The sequence below is a fragment of the Protopterus annectens genome, chromosome 7.part0 (genome assembly GCF_019279795.1).
Source record: "Protopterus annectens isolate FY-2018-M chromosome 7.part0, PAN1.0, whole genome shotgun sequence".
NCBI classification, from domain to species: Eukaryota; Metazoa; Chordata; order Ceratodontiformes; family Protopteridae; genus Protopterus; species Protopterus annectens.
In genome coordinates, this window is record NC_056739.1 from 1,253,981,754 (window position 1) to 1,254,005,274 (window position 23,521).

At 43.7% G+C, this 23,521-nt stretch overlaps 1 protein-coding gene across 1 annotated transcript in view; it reads left to right on the plus strand.

The window, feature by feature from the left end:
• Positions 1-23,521, plus strand: part of ZWILCH (zwilch kinetochore protein) — a 1,326,642-nt gene that overhangs the window by 647,351 nt on the left and 655,770 nt on the right. The window contains exon 8 of the mRNA XM_044077868.1: positions 9,232-9,303. Within this exon, the coding sequence (XP_043933803.1) occupies positions 9,232-9,303 (72 nt within the window). The remainder of the gene's footprint in view (positions 1-9,231; positions 9,304-23,521) is intronic.

Here is a 23,521-nt window from a genome sequence, read left to right on the forward strand (position 1 = left end):
AATAATGGCAAACATGATTTTGACTTATCCTTCAGAAAATGCATAATAATGCAAACATTGTTATTCTAACAACTGTCTGAGTTTAAAGGAGCAATATTTAAAATCTGTGTTTATTTTTGGCCTTTGTCCCCCCACACATTATTTCTGGCTTTGTCAAGATTTCTTGCATTGAGAGATATGCTCCCAGGACTCCTTTATAGGCTGGGTCTCTGAATGGGTCTTTTTACAACCTACAAGAGACTACCTGTTCCTTCAAAGAGTTGAGCAGCTGGTATTCTATGCTGTTTGAAGATTGTTACATGGACGTTTGTTGGAATGCTCAGAATATAACCTTAAACACTGAATGTCCTTCTAGCATCTCTGAAGTATTTTTCTATAGCAAACATTTAGAAAAAGTGTACCACCTTCCTTGCAAATTCATAGGTTCATTGGAGGATACTAGGCTAGTGGCCCTAGAGCCTTTACAAGCCTAACCATGTTAATCCCAAGTTTCCCCATTTGTTCTTTTTTGGGTAGTTCGCACAATGAATTTATGGGCAGAGTGGGTCTGTGATCAACACATGCTACCTCTGTCCATGAGGACATGGGTGTGCCACCCCAGGGGCGAATTTGTGGTCTCCCATCCAATTAGCTAGTTTGCATTTGAATAGGGTCAGTGAATAGCTCTGTTTTATGTGAATAGGGAGTCTATTCTAGAGGAGTGGCAGGCTCTGGGAGACTTATCTGTCTGTCTAGCATGATCTCTTGTCCCAAGCTAGGTTGAGATCCCTAGAGTGTGACTCTTGAGCCATTTGACTTGTGGATGTGCAGTATTTCCATTAGAGCAGGGTTGAAAATTGCCTGATAGGCCAGGCACAAGTCACCTTTCAGGAGCCTAAACGATGCATAATAAAGTGACAAGGTTGTCAGCCTGTCCATGTAGGTCATGGTTTGGAGTCCCTGTATTGTCTTTGCGAGAAACCTTTAAAGTCTTTCCAGCTCGGGAGGTGTATGGTGTGGTACATGCATAAGGGTGCATTATACTCATCAGTGGTCTGATGAGGGTTGAGTACAGTGGAGTTATAACATCTCTTGACCTGGATGCTCTGCCCTTGCTTATGAGGTAGAAGACTTTCCTTACCACTATGGAAGAACTTGGTGGTCAATGTTCAGATTGCTCTCAACCTGTGTTCCCAAGTCTTGGCACACTGGGTTGGAATTTGGGAGGTGGTGTCAATATTGTAATTTGTAGAGAATTCTGTTTTGCCTAAGGGAATAATAATGCGTTTTTTTTTTTTTGCGTTTAGTTTTAGGCTATGGCTTTGGCACCAATCATTTGTTTGTGCTAGCCCTTCTTGTAATGCAGTAAACTCTGTTAACTGGCACCCATGGAGATTGGTAGATGCCAGATAAATGTAGTTTTTGGTTGCTTGAGAGTTACTGTTACAAATGGGCCTGACTAATACTGTACCCTTTACTATTTGTTTGGTTTGACTTGTTTCCAGGTTGGGGGGAGAGGGAATTTATTCTTATCTTCCTTTTTAAAACTCTGAAAACTTAAGGTATTTTTCTGCAGGGGGAACAGAAAAACGCATGGAAATTGTACTGTATTTCTTAGATATTTTTTTGCTGGTTGCTTGAGTTTCAGTTAACTGAGAGTTTACTGTATTTTGACATTGTTGGGGGACTGATTGATTGCTTCCAGTTTTCAGTCATCAGTGAACTTGGTGAGCCAAAGGCAGTCTACTTTGGCCTGGACTTCTGAGAAATAGAAGCCAAACAGTAAGGGGCCCAGCACAGACCCCTGTAGTACTCCACTGGTGATGGGTCTACTGGTGGAGGTGGAGTCATCAGTTCTGACAGTGTGTGTTCTGTCGGTGAGCCCTCTGGCTACCATCTAGTAGCGTAAAGGTTAATCTCTATCCGAGAGAGTTTCTCAATGTTGCCAGAGTGGGGAATTGTTGAAAGCCTTGGCAAGAGTGAGATAGGCTGTGTGCACTGTCTTACCTTCGTCCATGACTTTGGTGACATTCTCAAAGAAGTCTACCAGGCATGATCTACCCTTAATGAAGCCAAACTGGGTTGGGTCCAGTGTTTGGAGATTACGTATGTCCTTGTTGATAAAGTCTATGATAATTATTTCCATGGCCTTACAGATGAGGCTAGTTAGACTTATGAGGTCTGTAGTTCCCAGGGTCAGTTGATGACCTTGTTTGTGTAAGGGGATTACTGTTGCTGTTCTCCATTCTGCAAGAACATAGCCAGTTCAAAAGCTGTGATTAGAGAACACCAAGTGGGTCAGCTAGGTCTTGTTTTAGATTGTTTAGTAAACAACCTGAGATATCTGCTCCCATTGAGGCCTTGTTTTTGGCCTTGGCGAGCACAGGGATGACCTCTTCTCTAGAGTTACTAGGCAGAGGGCTGATGTTTGGTATGCTTTGGGATATGGTAGGTGGGGATGGGGGGTGAAGTTTGCGCTGAATCTATCAGCTAGCAGGTTAGAGATGCTTTCTGGTGTAGTATGAGTAATCCCATCTACAACCAGTTCGGCACACAGCTGGGCATTCCTTTTAGACTTCAGCCGTAGTTAAAGAATGACTTATGATTATCCTTGGGCTAGGGATGTGATTTTAGTTTTGTAATTTGCTTTAGAAAACTTTTGAAGATTTCTGTTTTTTTCTGTTTAGTTTTAGGGGGGGAACAGAGTGATATCCCTCTTGCTTTTGGACAACAGTTTCTTACTCTTGTTATATAATCTGTTTATTGACCTGGTTTTGATCTGGTCAGGTACAGCAGAGGTTATGCAGTTGCTTAAGTGTTTGTACAGGGCAATTGAATACACTTCTGCATAGTGATCAGTGATGTCTGCGAATGTGGGTGGTATGCAGCTTTTTATATCATCACTTAGTATGCTGTAGTTAGCTTTGGTGAAGTTTTTTTATAATTGTTCATTTGAGGGTGTCTGTTGCAGTAGTTACTTCAAATGAGACTGATTTGTGTTCTGACCTAACCAGGGAGAGCATCATGCATGGAGAAGTACAGTGCCCCCCTCACCCCCCATGTTGGTGAGTACTATGTCCAGAATATTAGAGTCCCTAGTGGCCTCTTGGAGGTGCAGACTGTCTGTTTCAGAGCATTTGTGTTAAAGTCCAGGAACCTCTGGGCGAGTGTGTTTTTGCTTGTGTATGTCCCCCAGTCTATGGAAGGATAGCTGAAATCTCCCATGACTACAGTGTTGGGCTGTATGGCGAGGGATTGCAGTAAATCGAGGTAGGCGGTATGCTTATCGTTTCATGGTGGTGGATCTGTAGCTAACAATGATGTGGTATGGAAGTTTCCCAATAGTTAATTGGACATGGAGTAGTTTGAGAGTCATGCTGTTTGACCAGTCTCGAAGTGTATTTGCTTTTATTGAAGATGGATAATTCTCCACCTTTGGTTCCTTCATGCTCATTTTGAGGTCTGAGTGTGTGGAAGGCATTGTAGCCTTGCACGGCCGGGGTGCTCTCAGTGGCTTTTGAACCATGTCTCGGTAACTGCACAGATGTCAGTATCCTCCAAGGTGAGGAGTGCTTCCTGCTAGCATTTAAATCTGTGGGCAATTTCCTTGGATAAAAAAATCATGCTGAGTAGTGATCCTTGTAAACAAACATCTGCTGTTATGGTGACTGTACTTCTACAGCTGTTCTTTTTTCTTGCTTGTGTTTCATTGAGACCCCTTCTTTTCCTGAATCTTTGAGAATGTGTAATTGAAGGTTACATGATCAGTGATGCCCAGGACTCTTAGATATGGAATGTGTAACTGTAATGATCTGATGTCAATATTCATTCATTCCACAACACTGGGTTCATATGTGAACCTTGGGTCTGACTCTGCCATTACTATAGCTCATGGCCAACTGACTGTATACGTCCTCCCTACCCATAACGCACCAACCCCTAACATACCCCAGATCTCATACACCGCTTTCGCATATAGATGTGGTCAGCCTTGCTCTTGAGCATATTTAGAAGTTAAGTGCTTTTACAATAATTTCCTTCTATTTTATTCTCTTTTTCTGTACACTTGGTGTATTTCTTTACCATTGCTGGTGCTATTTTTCCTTAAGCTTTAATACTCTCTATACTTGTAAATTTTCCTTTTACTGTTGGTGTATTCTTAAGTACCATTGTTGGTAGTGGTTTACCATTTTTCCCCTTTTTCTTCCTCCTTACCCTTTAAAAACAAATAATAATAAACTTGCTCTTTCCTACCGTTTTGAGATTTTTCATGATGTCTGAGAAAGGCTTTAAAAAATTGCAAAAAATCTGGCCATAAGCTGCCTTATTCTGATACACATGATCTCTGTATCTACTGCTTATGCCCAGAACAACTTAATGTGCATTGTGACATTTGTCAGGGCTTTAATCCGCAGGCTGTAGTGGACTAGAAAAACAAATTAATCCTAAAGGGTCTTTCACCTACTTCTTTTTCAGAAGTCATGTTTTGGGGCTCATCCTCCTAATGTTGCTTCCAAGGACACTCCAAGGAAGTACCCGAAAAAGTTGGGTTCTTCAACTCCATCAGTTGAGCCTGCACTTAAAATCCAAGATGGATCTGAAGCTGTCCAGCTCCAAGACAGCATCTCCTTAAGTGTCTTCAGCTCAGAGTGCTTTGGCTCTGAACGTGCTTCCTATGGTCTGATATTCCCAGACTATAGATCCATTCCTTTCTAGGGTCCCGTCTCCTTTCCTTGAGAGACAACAGTCCAAGTCTTGATCTATTGCTTCATCTCATTCTTCCAGGAGTCTCACTGAAGCTGATGTGGATAGAATGATGAGGAAGTTTCTCTCAGTGCAGATACAGATAGGGTTCTCCTGGTTCTGACTCCTTCTGGTCAGGAAGCCTTAGCCAGATCTACCCCTCCAGTACTAGCTCCTTCTCTGATCCAACACTTCATTTCAGAATCTTTGAATCTGAGTTTGGCAAGACCGTCTGGTTCAGATCCCAGAGTGCTGGTGTCCTGATCTGAAAGTTTCTTTGAGTGGTATTGCTTCTGCGAGTTTGGAGCTGAGAGGCTCGGAGTCTAAGTTTCCTGGTTGGAGCTGATGTGTTGGAGTATACTCCAAAGTTTTTGGAGCTGTCTCTGCCCCTCAGAGCCTTGGCAATGGACAGCTTGGCTCTGGCCTCTGCCACGTGTAGATTGTCGTTGGGGCATATGGAGCCGATGAGACAGAAGCATGGCTTCTCAGCTCCATTGGCTTCCTTCTTCCTGGTACAGTCTACGTTCGAGTTGGTGGAGAGAGTTTTCAGGACGGATTGCCCCCCCCCATCCTCCTAGCTGAGGTGATCGCCATAAAGGTTCCACTAGGAAAATCTACAAGAGTAAGTGTAAGAGGTTTGTTTATTGGGCATATCAAAAACATATCGATCCCTTTTCAGCCAATACACAGTGCACTAGAGGTTTTGGCAGAAATTTTAAATGAGGGAGCTAGCTCCCTTACCATTAAGGTTCGATTGACAGCAGTCTCTAACTTTCATGCAGGAGTTGCCAGTTCTTCTCTAGCCCTCTACTAAGATATGCAAAGCATTCCTAAAAGGTACTATTTTACTTCGACCACCTTATAAAAATCTGACTTCTCCATGGGATTTGAATCTTCTATTGCAGGCCTTAATCCAATCCCCCTTCGAACTAGCAGGAAAATGTGATCTTACATTTCTCACTTGGAATACCATCTTTTTAGTGGCTATCACCTCAGCTAGGAGAATTTCAGAACTCCAAGCATTATCCTCTAAATATTCCTACTTTATTTTCCATAAGGATAAAATGTCATTAAGAACCAGTCCTTCCTTCTTAAGGTGGTGCCAGAATTCAGTATCGATCAGTCTATTAACTTATCTGTTATCTTTCCTAAATTAGAAAACAGAAGTGACTATATGTTACATTGCTGGATGTTGACAGTCAGTTGCATTTGTACTTGCACAGAACAAAAGACGTTAGAAAATCTGATCAATTATTTATATCCTTTGCAGATAAATTGGGCAAATTTGTTATGAAGGTAAAATTGGCAAGGTGGGTTATGGACTGCATAGCCTTTATCTATAGTAACTCAGGCATTTCATTACCAAAACCTTTTAAGAACTCACTCTGAGATCTATAGCAACCTTGTCAGTATTTTTATCCATCCATTCCATGGATGACATATGTGCAGCTGCTACTTGGGGTAATCCTCATACTTTTATTTCTCATTGCAAGTTGGATCTTGTCTCAAGAGGCAGAGCATATTTTGGTTCAACTATGCTCAGGTACCTCCTTCCTTAGAAGTCCACCCATGATATCATGTAACTGGGGGCTTTGTCCCAGTGGTTGAGGAATGAATGAAAATTGACATCATAGGTTGGTACTAGGCTATCAGCCCTAGGGCCTATACAAGCCTAGCCACAACAATTCCCTGGCTATTTCTTCCCACATTATTTACTTTCCTGGACCCCTGTCTAGCAGGGCGACTGACGTGATCCCTGGGGTGAATTTCCTTTCTCCCATCCAAATGTCAAGGTTCCTCTTGAAGAGGTCCAAAGAGGCACTCTGCTTGACATGTATGGGCAATCTATTCCAGAGTCTGGGGAGTCTCTGGGTCAGGAACCTATCCCTCCAGCATGTTTTGTTTATTGTGATGACAAGGTTTAGTTCCCTGGAGCGTGTAGCTCTGAGGGATTGGGATTTCTTTAAGTGTAGCATGTCCAACAGCTCTGGGTTTGACATGGCCTTGTATGTTAAGCAGAGATCGCCTCTGAGTAGACGATATGCGACAGAGTATAGCTGGAGTTTTATAAGGCGGTCAGCGTAGGGCATCTGCTTTAGGCCTGTGATTCTTTTAGTGAGGTATTTCTGAGGCCTTTCCAGTTGTTGCAGATGTCTTGAGAGGTACATACCAAATGGGGCATTGTATTCTATAATGGGTCTAATGAGGGATGAGTACAGTGGGACAATGACCTCCTTTTTTCTGGATGAAAAGCCCTTCATGATGAGGTGTGCCACATAGAAGGATTTCCTGACTGTTGTGGCGATGTGGTTATCGAAGGTGAGACCACGGTCCACCTGTGTCCCTAAGTCTCTTATCACACTTTGTGTGTTTAGTGTACTGCCACCTATATGGTAATTCATGGAAACATGCTTTTTCCCAAAGGGGATAACAATACATTTCTTGGCATTGAGCTTGAGCCCATGGCTCTGGCACCAAGCATCTGTTTCTGTAAGGCCCTTTTGTAGAGTATCCATATCATTTGGGGATTCAGTAATGGCTCCCAGTTTGCAGTCATCTGCAAACTTTGTTAGCCAGAGTCCCTTAGTGTTGACCTGTACTTCAGAGAAGTAGATGCCAAACAAGAGCGGCCCCAGGACTGAACCCTGAGGTACTCCACTTGTCACTTGTCTGGAGCTGGATTTGGAGTCGGCTACTTTTACAGTGTGGGTTCTATCAGTAAGCCATTTAGCAACCCATTGGGTGACATAGGGATTAATACCCAACTTAGTAAGTTTATCTATGATTCCAGAGTGGGGATGGTGTCAAAGGCCTTGGCAAGGTCTAGATAGGCTGTGTGGACCACCTTACCCTTGTCCATGGCTCTGGAGACAGATTCAAAGAAGTCAATCAGGTTCAGGAGACAAGATCGGCCCTTCACAAACCCAAACTGGGTGGGGTCCAGTGTTTGAAGGTTGCCAATGTCTTTGTTTATAAGTTCCATGATAATACGCTCCATGGCCTTGCAGATAAGGCTTGTCAGACTGATGGGACGGTAGTTTCCGGGATCCAAGGTGGATCCCCCTTGTGGATTGGGATAACTGTAGCTCTGCGCCACTCAGTGGGCACGAAACCTGAGGTGAGGCTATGATTAAACATGACACTTAGGTGAGGTGCCAGTTCATATTGTAGTTCATGTAGTACACAGCCCGGGATGTCATCTGGTCCCATGGATGCTGTATTCCTGGCTTTAGAGAGTGCGTTTTGTACCTGTGTGGCCGTTATTACTGGAATTTGGCAATCTTCCGGTATTGAAATGGGCCATTTAGGGGGTGAGAGGGGGGTGAAGTTGGCACTGAATCGATCTGCCAGGATATTGGCAATATCCTTTGGATCAGTATATTTATTGCCATTCTGTTTTAGCTCAGAGCAGATCTGAGCATTGCCATTTAGATTCTTGACATAGTTATAAAATGCTTTGTGGTTGTCTTTGGAATCTTTGCCAATTTTATTTTCATAACTAGCTTTGGAGGATTTTATGAGGCATCTCAGTTTCTTACTGAGGCTGGTAAGGGAGTTTTTTGCATCCTGGGATTTTCCTCTTTTCTGCAAAAGTTTCTTCCTTTTGTGAATCAGATAAAGACATTATCTACTTACCATAATGTTGCATCTGTGTTGTCCATTTTCATTCTGCCTGAACTTCCCATCCACTAACCCCCAACCTTTGTCATCATGGACTTAGGGAAGAACGATATACTATTAAGACACCACTGTGTCTTGTACGGAGCTCCAGAAACTGGTTTCCTTTGTTAGGAAATTATTGTAATATTTAGTATTTTTATCAGCTAGCAAACAAGATCTGAGGTATGTTAGGGGTTGGTGCAGTATGGGTAGGGAGAAGCTTGAGAGTTTCAGTTGGCCAGGAGCTATAGTAATGGTCGAGTCGGATCTGAGGTTTGGATCCTAACCCAATGGTTGAGGAAGAATGAAAATGGGCAACATAGATTCTTTTTTATGAGCTAGCTGCGGACCACTATGTAGCAACAGTCTGTGCTTCAGATTAAAGGTGTCTGGATGTATAGTTGCCTTCTGCATCTGAAAAGAACTGATATGCATGATGCTAGTGTGGGTACTTTCTGTTCTGTCTGACTTTTGTCTCAAAAGTTACTCATGTTATGCTGCTCATTTTTGTATGTACTTTTCTACATTTTGTAGTGTAGTAGCTTTTCCTGTTGTGCTTCATGTTTATGAATACCATCGAAGACACTTATTGCCTCGTACAAAATTATGATGATAATGGTATTAGTGGTACATTATTGCTTTCATTGTAAGGATTTATTAAAGAATAATCCTTACAATGAGAAGTCCATGATGACACAAATAGGCACTTCAAAGACCACCAACCACCAGAATCTGGGATATCCAATTATTGAGTTTACCAGTTTATTTCGAAAGAATAATACTAACTTTGTGCTGTCACTGTACTTTTTGTTACCATTTGTATTTTTGACTGAAGCTCTTGTATTTCAGAACATAAAAAGAGAATGTGGAGATACCCAGAATGTAGTACATGAATTGTACATAGAGCTGGAATTTTTGCTTGTGAGTACTTTTCTTATTTACTGCATCTAAATACAGTTATAATAACAGAATCTGCTATTACGGCTTCTGCAACATTTTTCTTGTTTTCACTTGAATTAGTTTTGACTATTTTCACATGGCGAGAAAAATTTGAATATAATGTGATAAATGTTACACAGCTGTGCATTAAGGAGTTGTTACTGTAAAGTAATGCTATATAGACACATTGCAGAACAGTCTGATGTAGCTGGAAAACTAGATTACAATTTTCTATGCTGCATTGACAATATTTGTAGTAACTATTATAAGGGAAAGATGCACTATTTGTAAAATGGAGATTAGTATGTACAGTGCCTGGAAAGCTGTACGTTGTCTACTCAATCCGGGAATAAACTGCTGCTGTTCCTTTTCAAGTCTTTATACACCTTAAGCAAAATTTCTCAATAACAGCATCTGATAACACCCTTGTAGAACTCATCCCCCATACCAAGGTACTAGGCACAACAATTGATTACAGCAGACTCCCTGTTATCCAGCCTGTCTTTAACCAGCCTTCAAATTTCTACCATAGTCCTAGCAACATTTCCACCTCCTCTGGGCTAAATAATGACAGACATTTATGTTTTAGGCTTCATATTCATTAGAAAAATGCATACCAACACAAATCTTGTCCTAGCTGATTTATAACCTGTAAATATTATTTTCTATGCTTTTTCTGATTAACCAGCCATTCGTTTATCCACTCTAAGGTCCAGTTCCAGTGAGAATGGATAAGAGGGAGTCTACTGTACCTGTTGCACATGCAAGTCAAGTTTCAGGTTATCAAAAAAAAATCTCACCAAAAATTAGGGACACACTATAGAACAAAAAACCACTTAACTAATTCATCCAGAAAACTCCCGGCCTCTACACTCCTGTTACCTGCTCAACTATATGGCTACCCAGTACTGCTTAACCTTCAAGCTTCCATCCAAAATAAACTAAACCAATGCTACAATAAAATAGCAAAATTTGCCAGTCACTCAAACAGAACACATTCCTGCTTAGCCCTAAAACAGCTTGATTGGCTTTAATTACCCAGCTACTCATAATCCACAAATTAATATGCAAGCCAGAACAAAGCAAAGTCCTACTAGACTTACTGCATACATACAACTCTGCCACTTCAGTTTGAAAGCCAAATGCTCCTCACAACCTACAAACCACACCTGTCAGCAGGAAACTCTCTATTCCAGCTGTGCAGCCCTACTCCTGGAACTCTATCCCCTTATCTCTTAAACATTCAAGCATCCTTTCCATTTTCAAGACCAATCTAAAAAGTATGTGACGCCTCTACCTGTACAAGCCTCAAAACAGATGCATGACTACCTATACACTATATAACTAAGTTTTTCTCGCACTTATTTCACTCACGCCACTATATCTTAGCAGGTCGTAATGGCCTAACATCAAAAGAAACTCTCACTTTAATGATGCAGTACTGCTAATGTGTGCTGTTCTACTTCTTCAGCCATTTACTACTGTTTACTTCCCCTAGTGTCCTCCTGTAATGTTCTCATCACAATAATAATAACTCTGTCTCCATGTCCTTAATTTTCTCTCCTGCTCATTACTCCATCTCATTTCATTTTGTACCTCTATCTGTTTTGGCACCTCTATATATTATTAGAAATACAGTCAATATTTTGAAGGGCTATGCATTAATTTAGTCAACATAGGCTATCCATTTCTGAAAGCGCCATGCTACTTGCAGTACATATTGTATTCTTGATCACAGTTATTTTAGTAATAGTCTCTAGATGTATTTCAATCAGTTTGTTTTGTCTATTTTGGTGATTCTTCCCCTTGAATTTAATTACTTATCAGCTACTGTAAAATATTTTTGTGTTTTTGCAGAGCCTTTCTCCCCAACTCATTGTAAAATATTTAATGCGTTGCTGGGATTTTCTCCCCTTGGATGTAATTACTCAACTACTGTTTAAATGTTTTTGAATCTGTTATGGAGCTTTTCTCCCCAGGCTTTCACTGAAATTAGAATACTGGCTCAGTCAGACTTAACAGGTTATCAAAGGACAAAATCACAAGGGATGGGGATAGATTGGCAAGGGATATTTTGGAAATAAAAGCAGACAGTGTAATTCTCTTCCCTTTATCTGGCTTATAAGCGAGAAGAAGTTGTATCTGATGTGAATGCTCACTGTTCTTCTTGACCTTTTGTGTCGTACATCTATATCTATATGTATATAGCTATATATATATATATATATATCTATCTATAAATATATATCTATCTATCTATAAATATATATCTATCTATCTATATATATATATATATATATATATATATATATATATATATATATATATAATAATATGGGATCTGTACAGATCCCTGAATGCACTTTCCTCCGAAGCAGAAATCACTGAGAATACTTAACCGAAAGTGCTGTTCACTGAAGCAGCACTTTCGGATAAGTAATGCTCATTGTGCCGGTCATACTACGGTGCGGATAAGCGAAAATTCCCTTTTCCCCACTGTAGTGCAACCTCGGAGTGAGAATATTACAGTAGAGGGGGTGTTGGGGGGCGCAGGGGGCGGGCTTGCCCCACTGCGCATATATATATATATATATATATATATATATATATATATATATATATATATATATATATATAGATATATATATATTACACTGCAGGTACCAGAACACCAACACTTATGCTGTTAGTTCACTTCATAGAATTTGGCCCTCCAGAGTCCACTTATCCAGTAGTGGGTGGGACAGCACCGATGCCTTCTAATTTTTGGGTCTGTTTAAACTCGATCTGGCTTTTGCTGCTCTCATGTTGCTTTTGGGACCCTGCTTTCCATCCTGGAATTTGCCCTCTTTGAGGGCTCCATGTTTGACATTTTTTCCTACATTTGTCTGATATTTCCACCACTTATGGGAGGGTGTGTTTCAGCCTATCTTACATTGGATGGGCCTGTGCAAACCACCCTGGTGCACCCTGTTTTTTTGGGGAGGGAGAAGGGGGTTCAGTATCACATTTCTAGCGTTGGCTGCCCTGACCTTGAAGGGTCCAGTATAGATGTTGCCTCTTGTACCACAGCAAGATCCTTGGGCAGTTTTTAGGAGGCACCCTATAGAGATGGGTTGGGCTGCCAACTCTGACATTTGTTCTTATCTTCTGACACAGAAGACTGCCTAGAAAGGACAAAGAAGAGAACCAAAAATACTTACCACATTGATTAACCAGGGTATTCTGAAGATTCTTCTGTTGTAGTGAAGGAGTTACAAAGGTGGACAAAACAGATCAGCTTGAACTGTGGGAATCCTCTTTGTGCATGAAGCCCCCAATTAGAACATCACCAGACAGTATCTGATCTGGCTTTCAGGGCATGCTCTCAGGATGTCAAGGTCCAGGGATTAGGATGCACATAGATGTCAAGGAGTTCCTGACTCAATGCCATAAGCCAGCTTTGGATGGAAAGGACGCTGAAAGTATCAACAGCACCATTTTTATGTGATTTATCGACAAATGAGAAGAACTGATTTTATCAGCACTGCAGGATAGCTATGACAGCATCAGATTTGGGAATGTAGCACAAAATGTCTAACATGCTGATCTGTATTATCTCCAAAATAAATACAGTAACCGACAACTTAAGCAAGGCAAAGGGAGATCCCCCCCACCCCAACACACACACAGGTCTTCCTCCAGCTAGTTCTCAAATTGGGTGCCCTGCAGGTGGACCTGTTTGCATGACTAGAAAACAGGCAACTGCCTCAGTTCAAGAAATTCTTGCAGAGAGACCTGTAGAATGGATGCTTTCTCCGTAGATAGAAGGTGAGGATAGAAAGACCCAGAATGCTGCCCCTTTCTGGCCCAGACAATGCTGGATCTAATGTCAATCTTCATTCATTCTTTCTTGAAGAATGGGACAAATGAGATTTGATTCTGACTCCTCAGAACCAGCTTGGCCGTTAAACAGCTTGCATCAGCCAAAAAACTCTAGAGCTAAGACTCTACCCATAATGCCCCTCTGTCCAATTACCTCCGATCTCATTTGCCACTCCGATAAGACATGTCAGCCGATACTCTCCACCTAGGTGCTTTAATTTATTCTGTTTTTCTGTATACTTTCTCTATATTATAGAACACTTTATTTCACCTTTCTAGCTTATTATTTACTGTGGTGTGTTTGTGTCTAGATCAGCTGTACCCTTTTTACCTAATGGTGTTATTATCGTCATTGGTAAGTTTTCTTCCCCCCTTCTCTTTTACCTCTTGGTAATCTCTTTGATACCATCTCTGGTGTTTTCTTTTCTGATTACCTTTATAGGTATTTCTCCCTACCATTGTTGGTAGGTTTTTCTTCCCTATCCTTTCGAGTGTGTTTGTATGCGTGATTTCTTTAAAATGAAATGAGAAGCAAAAAGGCACATCTGGGTTTAAGCAGTGCCAAGATTGTGGAAGAAAGGTGCACAACTCTGACGGGCATCCTTCCTGTGTATATTGTTTGCGTGCACCCCATCTAGAAACTAAGTTGTAAGATCTGCTAAGGTTTTAGTTCTAGAACCTTGGCAGAGTACCAAAATAAGTTGATTTTAACGAGGTTATTAAAATCCTCCTTTGAAGAAGCCCTTTGTAAGCCAGAGTTTTCTAAATTGGAACAAAAAAGAGAAGTCATTCAGTGCCAAGCTCACCATCGGCACTGGACTCCAACAGGCATAAGTATCCCGTTTCTTCCATCTCTTGAAAACCAAAGATTAAGCTCCCAAAACTTGTGAAACAGCCTTTGGCACCAATAGTCATGACCCCTTCGGTGCCAACTGTTTCTGTACCGTTCTTGGCAACCTGTGCACCGACAGTCTCACTGGCACTGACCTTGACGGTATTGACACAGACAATTTCATCTGCCTGGTATATATGACCTCCCACTCTGTTTGGATTTTTCCATCTGCTCCGCAGCATACGGTGCCGAAGCTCAAAGTATTCGTACCTCCCAGAACACGATACTCCCCTTCTATAGACCCCTTTTTGGGGTCAACTTCCCAATGCATTTGTGGATAGGCTTGATTGGTCCGATCAGCCAGAAGTCTTTCAAAGATAGACGTGGTAAGAATAGTGGATCAGCTTTTGTTGGTCAGGGGTCTTCCCGCACCAGTTCGGACCTCCTTCCCTCTGAGTTGAGGTACATTCTCCCAGGACTCCTTATCTTCCTCCTCCGACCTCCCTTTTAGGTTCATGGCCCCGCACTTTGATTACCCCGGTTCCAGCTGCTACTGTGCCAACAGAAGCTCCTTCTTTGGTACCTGAATCATTTGTCTTCGGCTCCTTTGGAACTGATAGACTCATGGGGCCATAGTTCATCTGTCAATTCAGAGGACATCGGTATGGTACCGATTGTATGTTTGGAGCAGTCCTTTGCTATAGGAACCCTGGCAGTTTCAGACTCTTCCCTGGCTCCTGTTTCAGAGGGCAATCCTCTGGAGTGGTGTGTGACCCCGGTTCCGAGGTTGTCTTTCTCAGGTCCAGGATCCCATCTCTCTTTGGGTGGGCATGCCTTCCAAATCGTTAAGAGAGCTTTATAGCCTTGGTGGGCTCTTAGCTGACCCTTTCTACTTTGGAGTGTCACATATTTGTACCTTCTGGACTGCAGCTGTCACGATCTCTCATGTTGGGACAACTGCCACCAAAACAGCAAGATATCCCTGTTCCAGGCCCCTCTTCTTCAGAGTCTTCCTTGGAGAGCCTCATTGAGGAACCACCCTGTAAGAAGACTTACAAGAGGAAGCATCCAGATTCTCCAGAAGAATCAGTCACGGAAGACGCAGACTACGATGAAGGGGAGGGTTCCCCCTGGTCACTCCCTGAAGATGTCTTATTTGAAGACATCCTGGAAATCTTGGTGATTGCAAGTCCACAAACCCATCCTCAGAGGAATTTGTGTTCTAGTCTTTCGGTGCTCATCCATCTACTTCCTGGGTGACCCCACCTGCTGATGACCTTATTAAGCTTATCGCACAGTGGACGTGAAAGGCTTCTGATTCCATAGAGCTGATTCCCTGGAGGGTGGACAAAATCTTATCAGCTCCAAAGACCAACCACATTGTGGAAAGGGTTTAGTAGTAGATGCCATGGTGGTAGCGGCAGCCACCAAAAAGGTACTTGCTGAGTAGAGTTCAACTGTCCACCCTCCTAACTGAGAGTCTCGGACAATGGACAGGTTTGGGAAGTGGGTCTTTGCGTCATTGAGCTTCACTCTTAGGTCCTTGAATTTCATGGCACACTTTACTAGATTCCACAGGGATCTGATAAAGGAGCTATTGGATACCCCCGCCAGAGCTGCGTCTGATGAGATGCGGAATAAAGTTGCCTCTCAGCTTGACACCCTACAGTCTGTATTGAACTTGTCCATGTGGCTTCACTGCTCATGCCACCAAAGGAGCGACTAGGGCAACAGATTCAGGAGTTGTCATAAGGTGCCATGCCTGGATGCACTTTTGTGACTTTGTGGAACCTTTCAAGTCTTCCTTCGTCAATGCCCCGGTTGCCAGATCTTCCTTGTTTGGCTCCAAATTCAGGGACCCACTAGCAAGGTGTGAAAAAGATGGAAAGGCCCTTTCTGCCGTGGGCATTCGTTTCTCTACTCCTCAGCGATCCTACTCTAGGAATCAGTGGAGTGGAAAAATGTGGTTCAAAAAGTCCCAAGTGCCTTTTCAAGACTCACGTGGCGAATACTCCCTTCTGGGCAGAGAGGGAAGTTCAAGTGGAAGGCACCCTCCCCGTGGCAGAGGAGGTCGGTGAAATCAGGACTCCAGAGATTCCTTCTGTGGGCAGCCCTACCACCACTTGTGAATGGAGGCTCAGTTGCTTACCTCTGGAAGCAGTCAGGGGAAGATTTTCAGCGCACAACACAGCATGGCTATTGATAACTTCCGATACTTAGGAGAAGAGAATTATCACCAGAGGTTACCAAATTCCCTTTACTCTCTTCCCAAAGACCCCAAAGAGAGTCCCCGATGTTTCCCTCAGTCAGGGGGACCAAGCAGATGTAGAGATTCTGAAGCTGCTAGAAAACAGAGTCATCCAAGAAGTCCTACCAGACCAAAGAGGATCCAGATTTTACTCAAGTCCAATTTTAGATGTCCGCTTTCTGAACGATTTCGTTCAGAAAACAAAATTTCAGATGGTCACAGTTCAGTCTATCCTTCCCTTTCTAGAGGAGAACGATTGGATATGCTCTCTAGACCTTCAGGACGCGTATTACCGCATAAAGATGGAGAAATACTCCAGAAGGTTCCTCCACTTCAAGCTGGGAGCCAGTCATTTCCAATTCAGAGTGCTGCCCTTCAGTCTCACCACAGCCCCCAGGGTGTTCACTAAATGCATGGCAACAGTAACGGTTCACTTGAGGCTACGCTGATTTCGAGTGTTTCCATACCTGGATAACTGGCTCCTTACCGCCCCAACCAGGCATCTACTGCTTCAAACCACTCTATTCATATTGAGCCTTTTCCAGTCTTTGGGAATTATGATCAACAGAGAGAAATCGCAGTCTACTCCAACACAAAACCTAGAATTTTTAGGATCACGCCTCAATACAGTTTCTTGTGGAGCCTCTCTCCCTCTACACAGACTACAGAAATTAAGGTCGCAAGTACAACTAATCATTTCCAAAAGCAAGGTTCCTGCTTTTCTCATTCTGCAAGCTCTGGGATCTATTACAGCCATCATAACTTTAATGCCCCTTGCCAAGGTATCACATGAGGCTACTTCAAAGGCTCTTAGCGGCACGGTAGTTGATACTGACACAGCCAATGTCTTATCTGATACTGATGATAAATTGCTGCAAGAAGGATCTATCCCAGTGGATGAAGTTAGAGGAAAATGTATGGGGCCACACCTTCGCTCCTTCTCTGCCCATGGCTGTAGTGACCACAGACGCTTCCTAGATCGGGTGGGGGAGCATTGTCTGGGAAGAACAGTTCAAGCCACTTGGTCCCTGTAAGTGGCCAATTTGCACATCAGTGTCTTAGAACTGAGGGTGGTGCTTCTAGGATTGCAAGCCTTTCAGTCTGTCCTTCCTTTGGGGATGGTTGCAGTCCAGTCAGACAACATGTTCGTAGTCTGGTACATCAACAAGCAGGGTTGAACCAGATCCTACCCCCTGTGTCGGGAAGGTCTCAGGAAATGGTAATGAGCTATCACTTCCAACCACTTTCCAATAGCAATGCGTTTCCCGGCAAGCTCTAACGTGATGGCAGACAAACTGAACAGACGCATCCTCCTGCCTCATGAGTGGTCTCTCAACCCCAAGGTGGCGATAAAAATTTTTCGTCGCTGGGGCCAGTCTTTCTGAGATTTTTTTTGCCTCAATGAAAAACAAATGCAGCAGCTACTTTGCCATAATTCCCCTGCAGGGGGAGTCCCTGAGAGACTCGCTTCTCCACGATTGGCCCCCAGGACTACTTCATGCTTTTCCTCCAATCCCTCTCATTCCCCTATTCTTGAAGAAAGCCCAAAGATTGAGAAGCAAAGTTACCTTCATTGCACCCTACTGACCCCATCAAATATGGTTCCCCTTCCTGTGGCCTCACCTGATTCACATCCTTGGATTTTGGACCCTGTTCCAGACCTGCTGTCTCATCTGCAGGGATTGGTGCATATCAACCTTCACAATCTCAAGCTGACAGCTTGGTATCTCCAATTCCATTAATTGCCAGGCAGAGCACATTACCTTCCCCAATACAACATTTTTTTCTGGCTTCTCATAAACCGTCCACCAAGAAACCCTGTCTTGGCAAATGGAAGAGATTCTCAATCTGAGTCTGTATGAATAATTTGGATCCCTTTTCAGCCCTGGTTGACAAGGTCTTGGAATTTCTGGCATCCCTTTTTGAACTAGGAGCTTCTCCTTCCACCGCCAAAGTTCAATTAGTAGCCATTTCCAGTTTCCACAGTGGGTTTTGATGATCATACCTTGATTTCCCATTGATTATGTAAAACGTTTCTTAAAGGCACTTTAGTCTAAATTCCCTATTCAAGGATCCTGCAACTCCATGGGAGTTACCTTAGTATTACAATCCTTAGTCCTTTCAGCCCTTTGAGCCAGCAGGTACTTGCAATCTGAAGTTCCTATTGTGGAAAACACTTTTTTCTGGTAGCCATTACTTCTGCCAGGAGAGTTTCTGAATTGCCGGCTTATGTGTGAAACACCCTCATGTGATTTTTTATAAGGATAAGGTGTCATTAAGAATCAATACTACTTTCTACCTAAAGTGGTCTCAGAATCTAATAGTAACCAGACTACAGATTTGCAAGTCTTTCCAATTTTTTTCAGATAAAGGTGAATACTGCTTGCATTACAGAACCAAATCATCTAGAAAATCTGGTTCATCTTTGGATAAACCAGTCTCGAAAGGTACGTTATCAAAATTACTTAGGGATTGTGGTGCCTTCATTTACAATCATAATAACCTCAAGTTGCCTACACCTGTTAAAGCGCATTCCAACAGATCTGCATCCACTTCAGCTGTTTTCCACTCCAAGGCTTTTATGGAAGAAATACATGCAGCCACAATTTGGGCCACTCTCCATACCTTTATCACTTATTACAAATTGTATATGGCCTCCAGGGGAAGAGCATCTTTTGGCTCTGGTGTTCAAGAAATATCCTTCCTTAGGGCCACCCAGGACCTAAAGTAGCTGGGGACTCTGTCCCATTCATTAAGAATGAATGAAGATTAACAACATCAGATGAAGTTATGTCCTTACCATAACGTTCAATCTGTCTTGTCGATCTTCATTCATTCTTGGCATCTCACCCTCCTGCCCCCTCCTAAGGACTTCTGGAGGTTTAAACTTTTGATCTGATGTTGTAAATCTTCATTCCTTACTGTTAGGACTTTAGTTCTGTCCTCGGAACCGACACGGCCATTACCAAGGTCACGCCAGCCAAAAACTCTCAGCTAAGACCTACCCACAATGCCCCTCAGTCTCACCATATCTCTTTTGCCTCGTTCCTCGTCAGACGTGCCAAGCTTTCTCTCAGCTTAGCTTTTTGCGGTTTTTTTTTTTTCATTCCATACCAAAGGTAAGAGAAGGGCCTACTAAGGCAGGGAGAGAGGTAGTAGTACCAATGATGGTATGAAGAACTACCACAGGTAGTGGGTGGGGCTTAGTCAGGAAAGAATAAAAGTAGAGATAGGAAAAGACTAGAGACAAGAAAAAAACTGTCTTACAACATACGTTGTAAGACAGTTTTTTTCTTGTCTCTAGTCTTTTCCTATCTCTACTTTTATTCTTTCCTGACTAAGCCCCACCCACTACCTGTGGTAGTTCTTCATACCATCATTGGTACTACTACCTCTCTCCCTGCCTTAGTAGGCCCTTCTCTTACCTTTGGTATTTCTTAGTACCATTGTATGTACTCTTTCCTTATCTGTAAGGGAAAAAAAAGTGCTTTCTCTTGTCTTGCTGTTAGTTATTTAATTTGTTGTGTGGTTATTGTGGTTATACTCTGTATTATGGCAGATAAGACCAAGCTTGGTTTCAAACAGTGTGATAAGTGTGGGCGTAAGTTGCCCAGTTCTGACTGTTACACCCGGTGTGTTTACTGTTTGGGCGTTGACCACCTTAATGTTTCTTGCGACATTTGCTGTAGCTTTAGCAATTGTACGTTGGCTGAAATCAAGAACAAACTTATCCTTAAGGATATGTTAAAATTACCCTTTGCAGAGGCTTTTTCTGGCACGGAGGTCTCACCACCTCCTAAGCATAAAGATGTTAGAAGACATAAGGAGAAAGTGTCTTTCGGTTCCGACATCCCCATCCTCCTTCGAACTGAGTCAGCACCGGGCTTCTCCCGCGCCATTGGCGCAGACAACTTTGACACCAGGTCCTTGTCTTCTCCCTCAGTGCCGCCTTTGATTTTGACTCAGACTCCTTCCACTGTACCGACCTCGGCACCATCTCCCACGGTGCCGACCTTGTTTGTGACACAGGCCCCAACTACTGTACCTGCATCAACACATTCCCGGCCATGGTGCTGATGTCTTACACTGCTCCTCTGGTAATGACTCCTTCAGTTCCGAAGATCGAGCACCTTCCAAGAAGGTTTATATCGGAACATCGAACGAACAAAATCCTGAATTGCATTACATTGAACACTGAACATCGAACGCAAAAAACACCAAAAGCCCATAATTCCGAAAACGGAGTTTACGAACAGCAATACTTGGCCATCCATTCACCTGCGCAACCTGACACTTCACCGTAGCAAACAAAGCCACACCTCTTCAGTCATTCCAACACCATCCAGTAAAGCAGCACACAACACAAAACACAAACACTGCAAACTATTCCTTATGTGGGGGGGGGGCTTTGCCCCCACACCCCCCATCGTGGGGGGCTGTGCTCCCCACATCCCCCTACTTATATATACCAACTCTGAGATCGCACCATAGCTGTGGAAGCCTCAGTTATCTGTAGGGGGCATTAGTCATATTATTGCACATTTCTCACTAACCTCAGGATGTGTAGCTTTGTGAAGGCCAAACATGTACGTCCAGGGTTTCCGGTTTCGGAATTCTAAGCTTTCTGGTTTTTCTGCATTCGATGTTCCGTGTTCAATGTAATGTGATTCGGGATTTTGTTCGATGTAATTATATAAACCCTTCCAAGAATTAGATATTCTCCTTTTTATAACAGCAATTTAGTCCCTTTCTTGAGAGACCAGACTCCCCATCAGCAGCATCCTTCAGATTCACCAGGAGTCTTTCGGAACAGGATGTAGTGAGGGTTTGTAGACCAGCTTCTGGCAGCTAGAGGATTAACCACCCAGAGCAGGTCTTCCCTACCCCTTGGAGCGGAAGCTTTCATGGCGTATTCTCCTGTCTGTCCTCTGACCTCCACCCGGGTTTCAGAGACTTCAGTACCGATGACCATCCCGGTACATATTGTCTCGGTGCCGTCAACGGCGGCTTCCCTGTCAACACTGATAACTCTTGGAGCCATGGCTCTTGGGAGCAGTGATTGGGCTGTCGGCACCGTGGCACCTAGTTTGGTGCTAATTTTTTTTCTGTGGTGCCGTCTACGGCCACAGCTCTCCCGGCAGCTGCCAGTCCTCTCGGAACTCCTCACCTGGAGGCGGTCTCCTCGGTGCGGGGTGTGACCCCAGTTCCGAGGTCGTCCTTCTTGGTTCCAGGCACCCATCCCTCCTCAGGTGGGCCTGCTTTCCAGGAAATGGAGAGGGTCCTTGCTTCAACAGGCTTGCTGTTGACACCACTGGCATTAGAACCAGAAATCCCCCTCTAGCTTGCAGCTGTCTCACCCTCCTCCTCTGGAACCTCAAGCATGGGAGCCGCAAGGCTTGCCCTCGAAGGGAACCCTCTCTCTGGTGTCGTCCTCAGAAGATCCCACTGGGGAGCCACCTCAGAAGAAACTTTGCAAGAGAAACCATCTTGATTTCCTGAGGACTCCATCACTGAAGACACCAATTGCGATGAGGATCCCCACGGTTTCCCCTGGAAGACGTCTCATTTGGAGACATTTTCGAGATCCTCAAGCAGAGGGGAGACTGGAAGCCCTCCAACCCTTCTTTGGAGGAATCTATGTTCTTGCAGGCTTTCTGTGCTCGGCCATCTACTTCCTGGGTGATCCCACCTGCAGATGAGCTCATTCAACTTATTGTGCAGCATGCCTGGAAGGTCCTGGACAACATAGAACCCGTCCCCTGGAGTCCAGATAAAATTTTGTCCACCCCGGAATACCAGCCCATTTGGTCCAATCATCTAGTAGTTGATTCCATTTTCGTGATGGTGGCCACCAAGAAGTAACTGGTGGAAGATGGTTCCACTATTCATCCCCCGAACAGGGAGTCTCGGGCTATGGACAGACTGGGGAAGTGGACCTACACTTCATCTACCTTTGTCATCCAGTCGCTGAATTACCTGGCACACTTTACTGGCTTCCAAAGAGACACAATTTCTGAAATCACTGCGTCTTTGGCGGAGGTACCTTGGAATCAATTTCGAACTCCTTGATGTGCTTGATTTCTCACACTACCGAGGGGGCAGCTCGAGCAGCTGCATCTGACATCGTTATGAAACGACATGCTTGGATGCGTTTGTGACTTTGCGGATCCCTTTAAATCTTCATTTGTCAACGTGCCTGTTGACAAATCTTCCCTTTTTGGTCCCAAAGTAAGAGACACACTTTCATGTAGTGAGAAGGATGGAAATACCTTGTCTGCTGTGGGCATATGTTTTTCAACCCCCCCAGAGGTCCTACTCCAGGTATCAGAGGGGAGGAAAATTGTGGTTCAACAAGTCCCAAGGATCTTTTCATGACACTCGTGAGGAGCAATCCCCCCCAGGGCAGAGGGGGTAACTCATTTGGAAGACGCCCCTTTTGGGCCAGAGGGGGTCCGTGTATCCAGGGTGCTAAAGATTCCTTCTGTGGCAGACCCTTGCAGTACTCCTGAACAGCGTATTTTGCTTTCCACTGGAAGCAATCGGGGGTCGATTTTCCCTGCGCCTACAGGTCTGGCAACACATAACAATGGATGCGTGGGTGCAGAGGATAATATCCAGAGGCTATCCTATCCCTTTCGACCTCACCCCCAGACCTGCGAAACAAATCCCTGATGTCCCTCCCTGTCAGATGGAGGTTGCAGCCTTAAAAATCGAAAAGCTGCTAAGAAAGAGTCATCCAACCAGGCCCACCAGACCAAAGAGGATCCGGCTTTTACTTGAGGTTCTTTTTAGTGCCAAAAAAGATAGGGGACTGGAGACCTGTCCTGGATCTCAGTTTACTAAACAAATTCATCAAACCTCAAAAATTTTGGATGGTCACTGTACAGTCCATTCTCCCCTTTCTGGGGAGGGACAACTGGATGTGCTTTATAGACCTCCAGGATGCGTATTACTACATAAAGATGGACAAATGCTCCTGGAGTTTTCTCTGCTTCCGGCTGGGAGCCAATCACTATCAGTTCAGGGTACTGCCCTTTGGTCTCTCGACAGCTCCCAGAGTGTTCACCAAATGCATGGCAGTCCGTAGTAGCTCATCACCGACTACAAGGACTCCAGGTGTTTCCATATCTAGACGATTGGCTCCTTACCGCCATGTCCAGGAATCTTCTTATTCTCAGTCTCTTACACTCAAGGCCTTGCTTTTCGCTTAGGCATAACGATCAACATGGAAAAATCACACCAGTCTCCATCAAGAG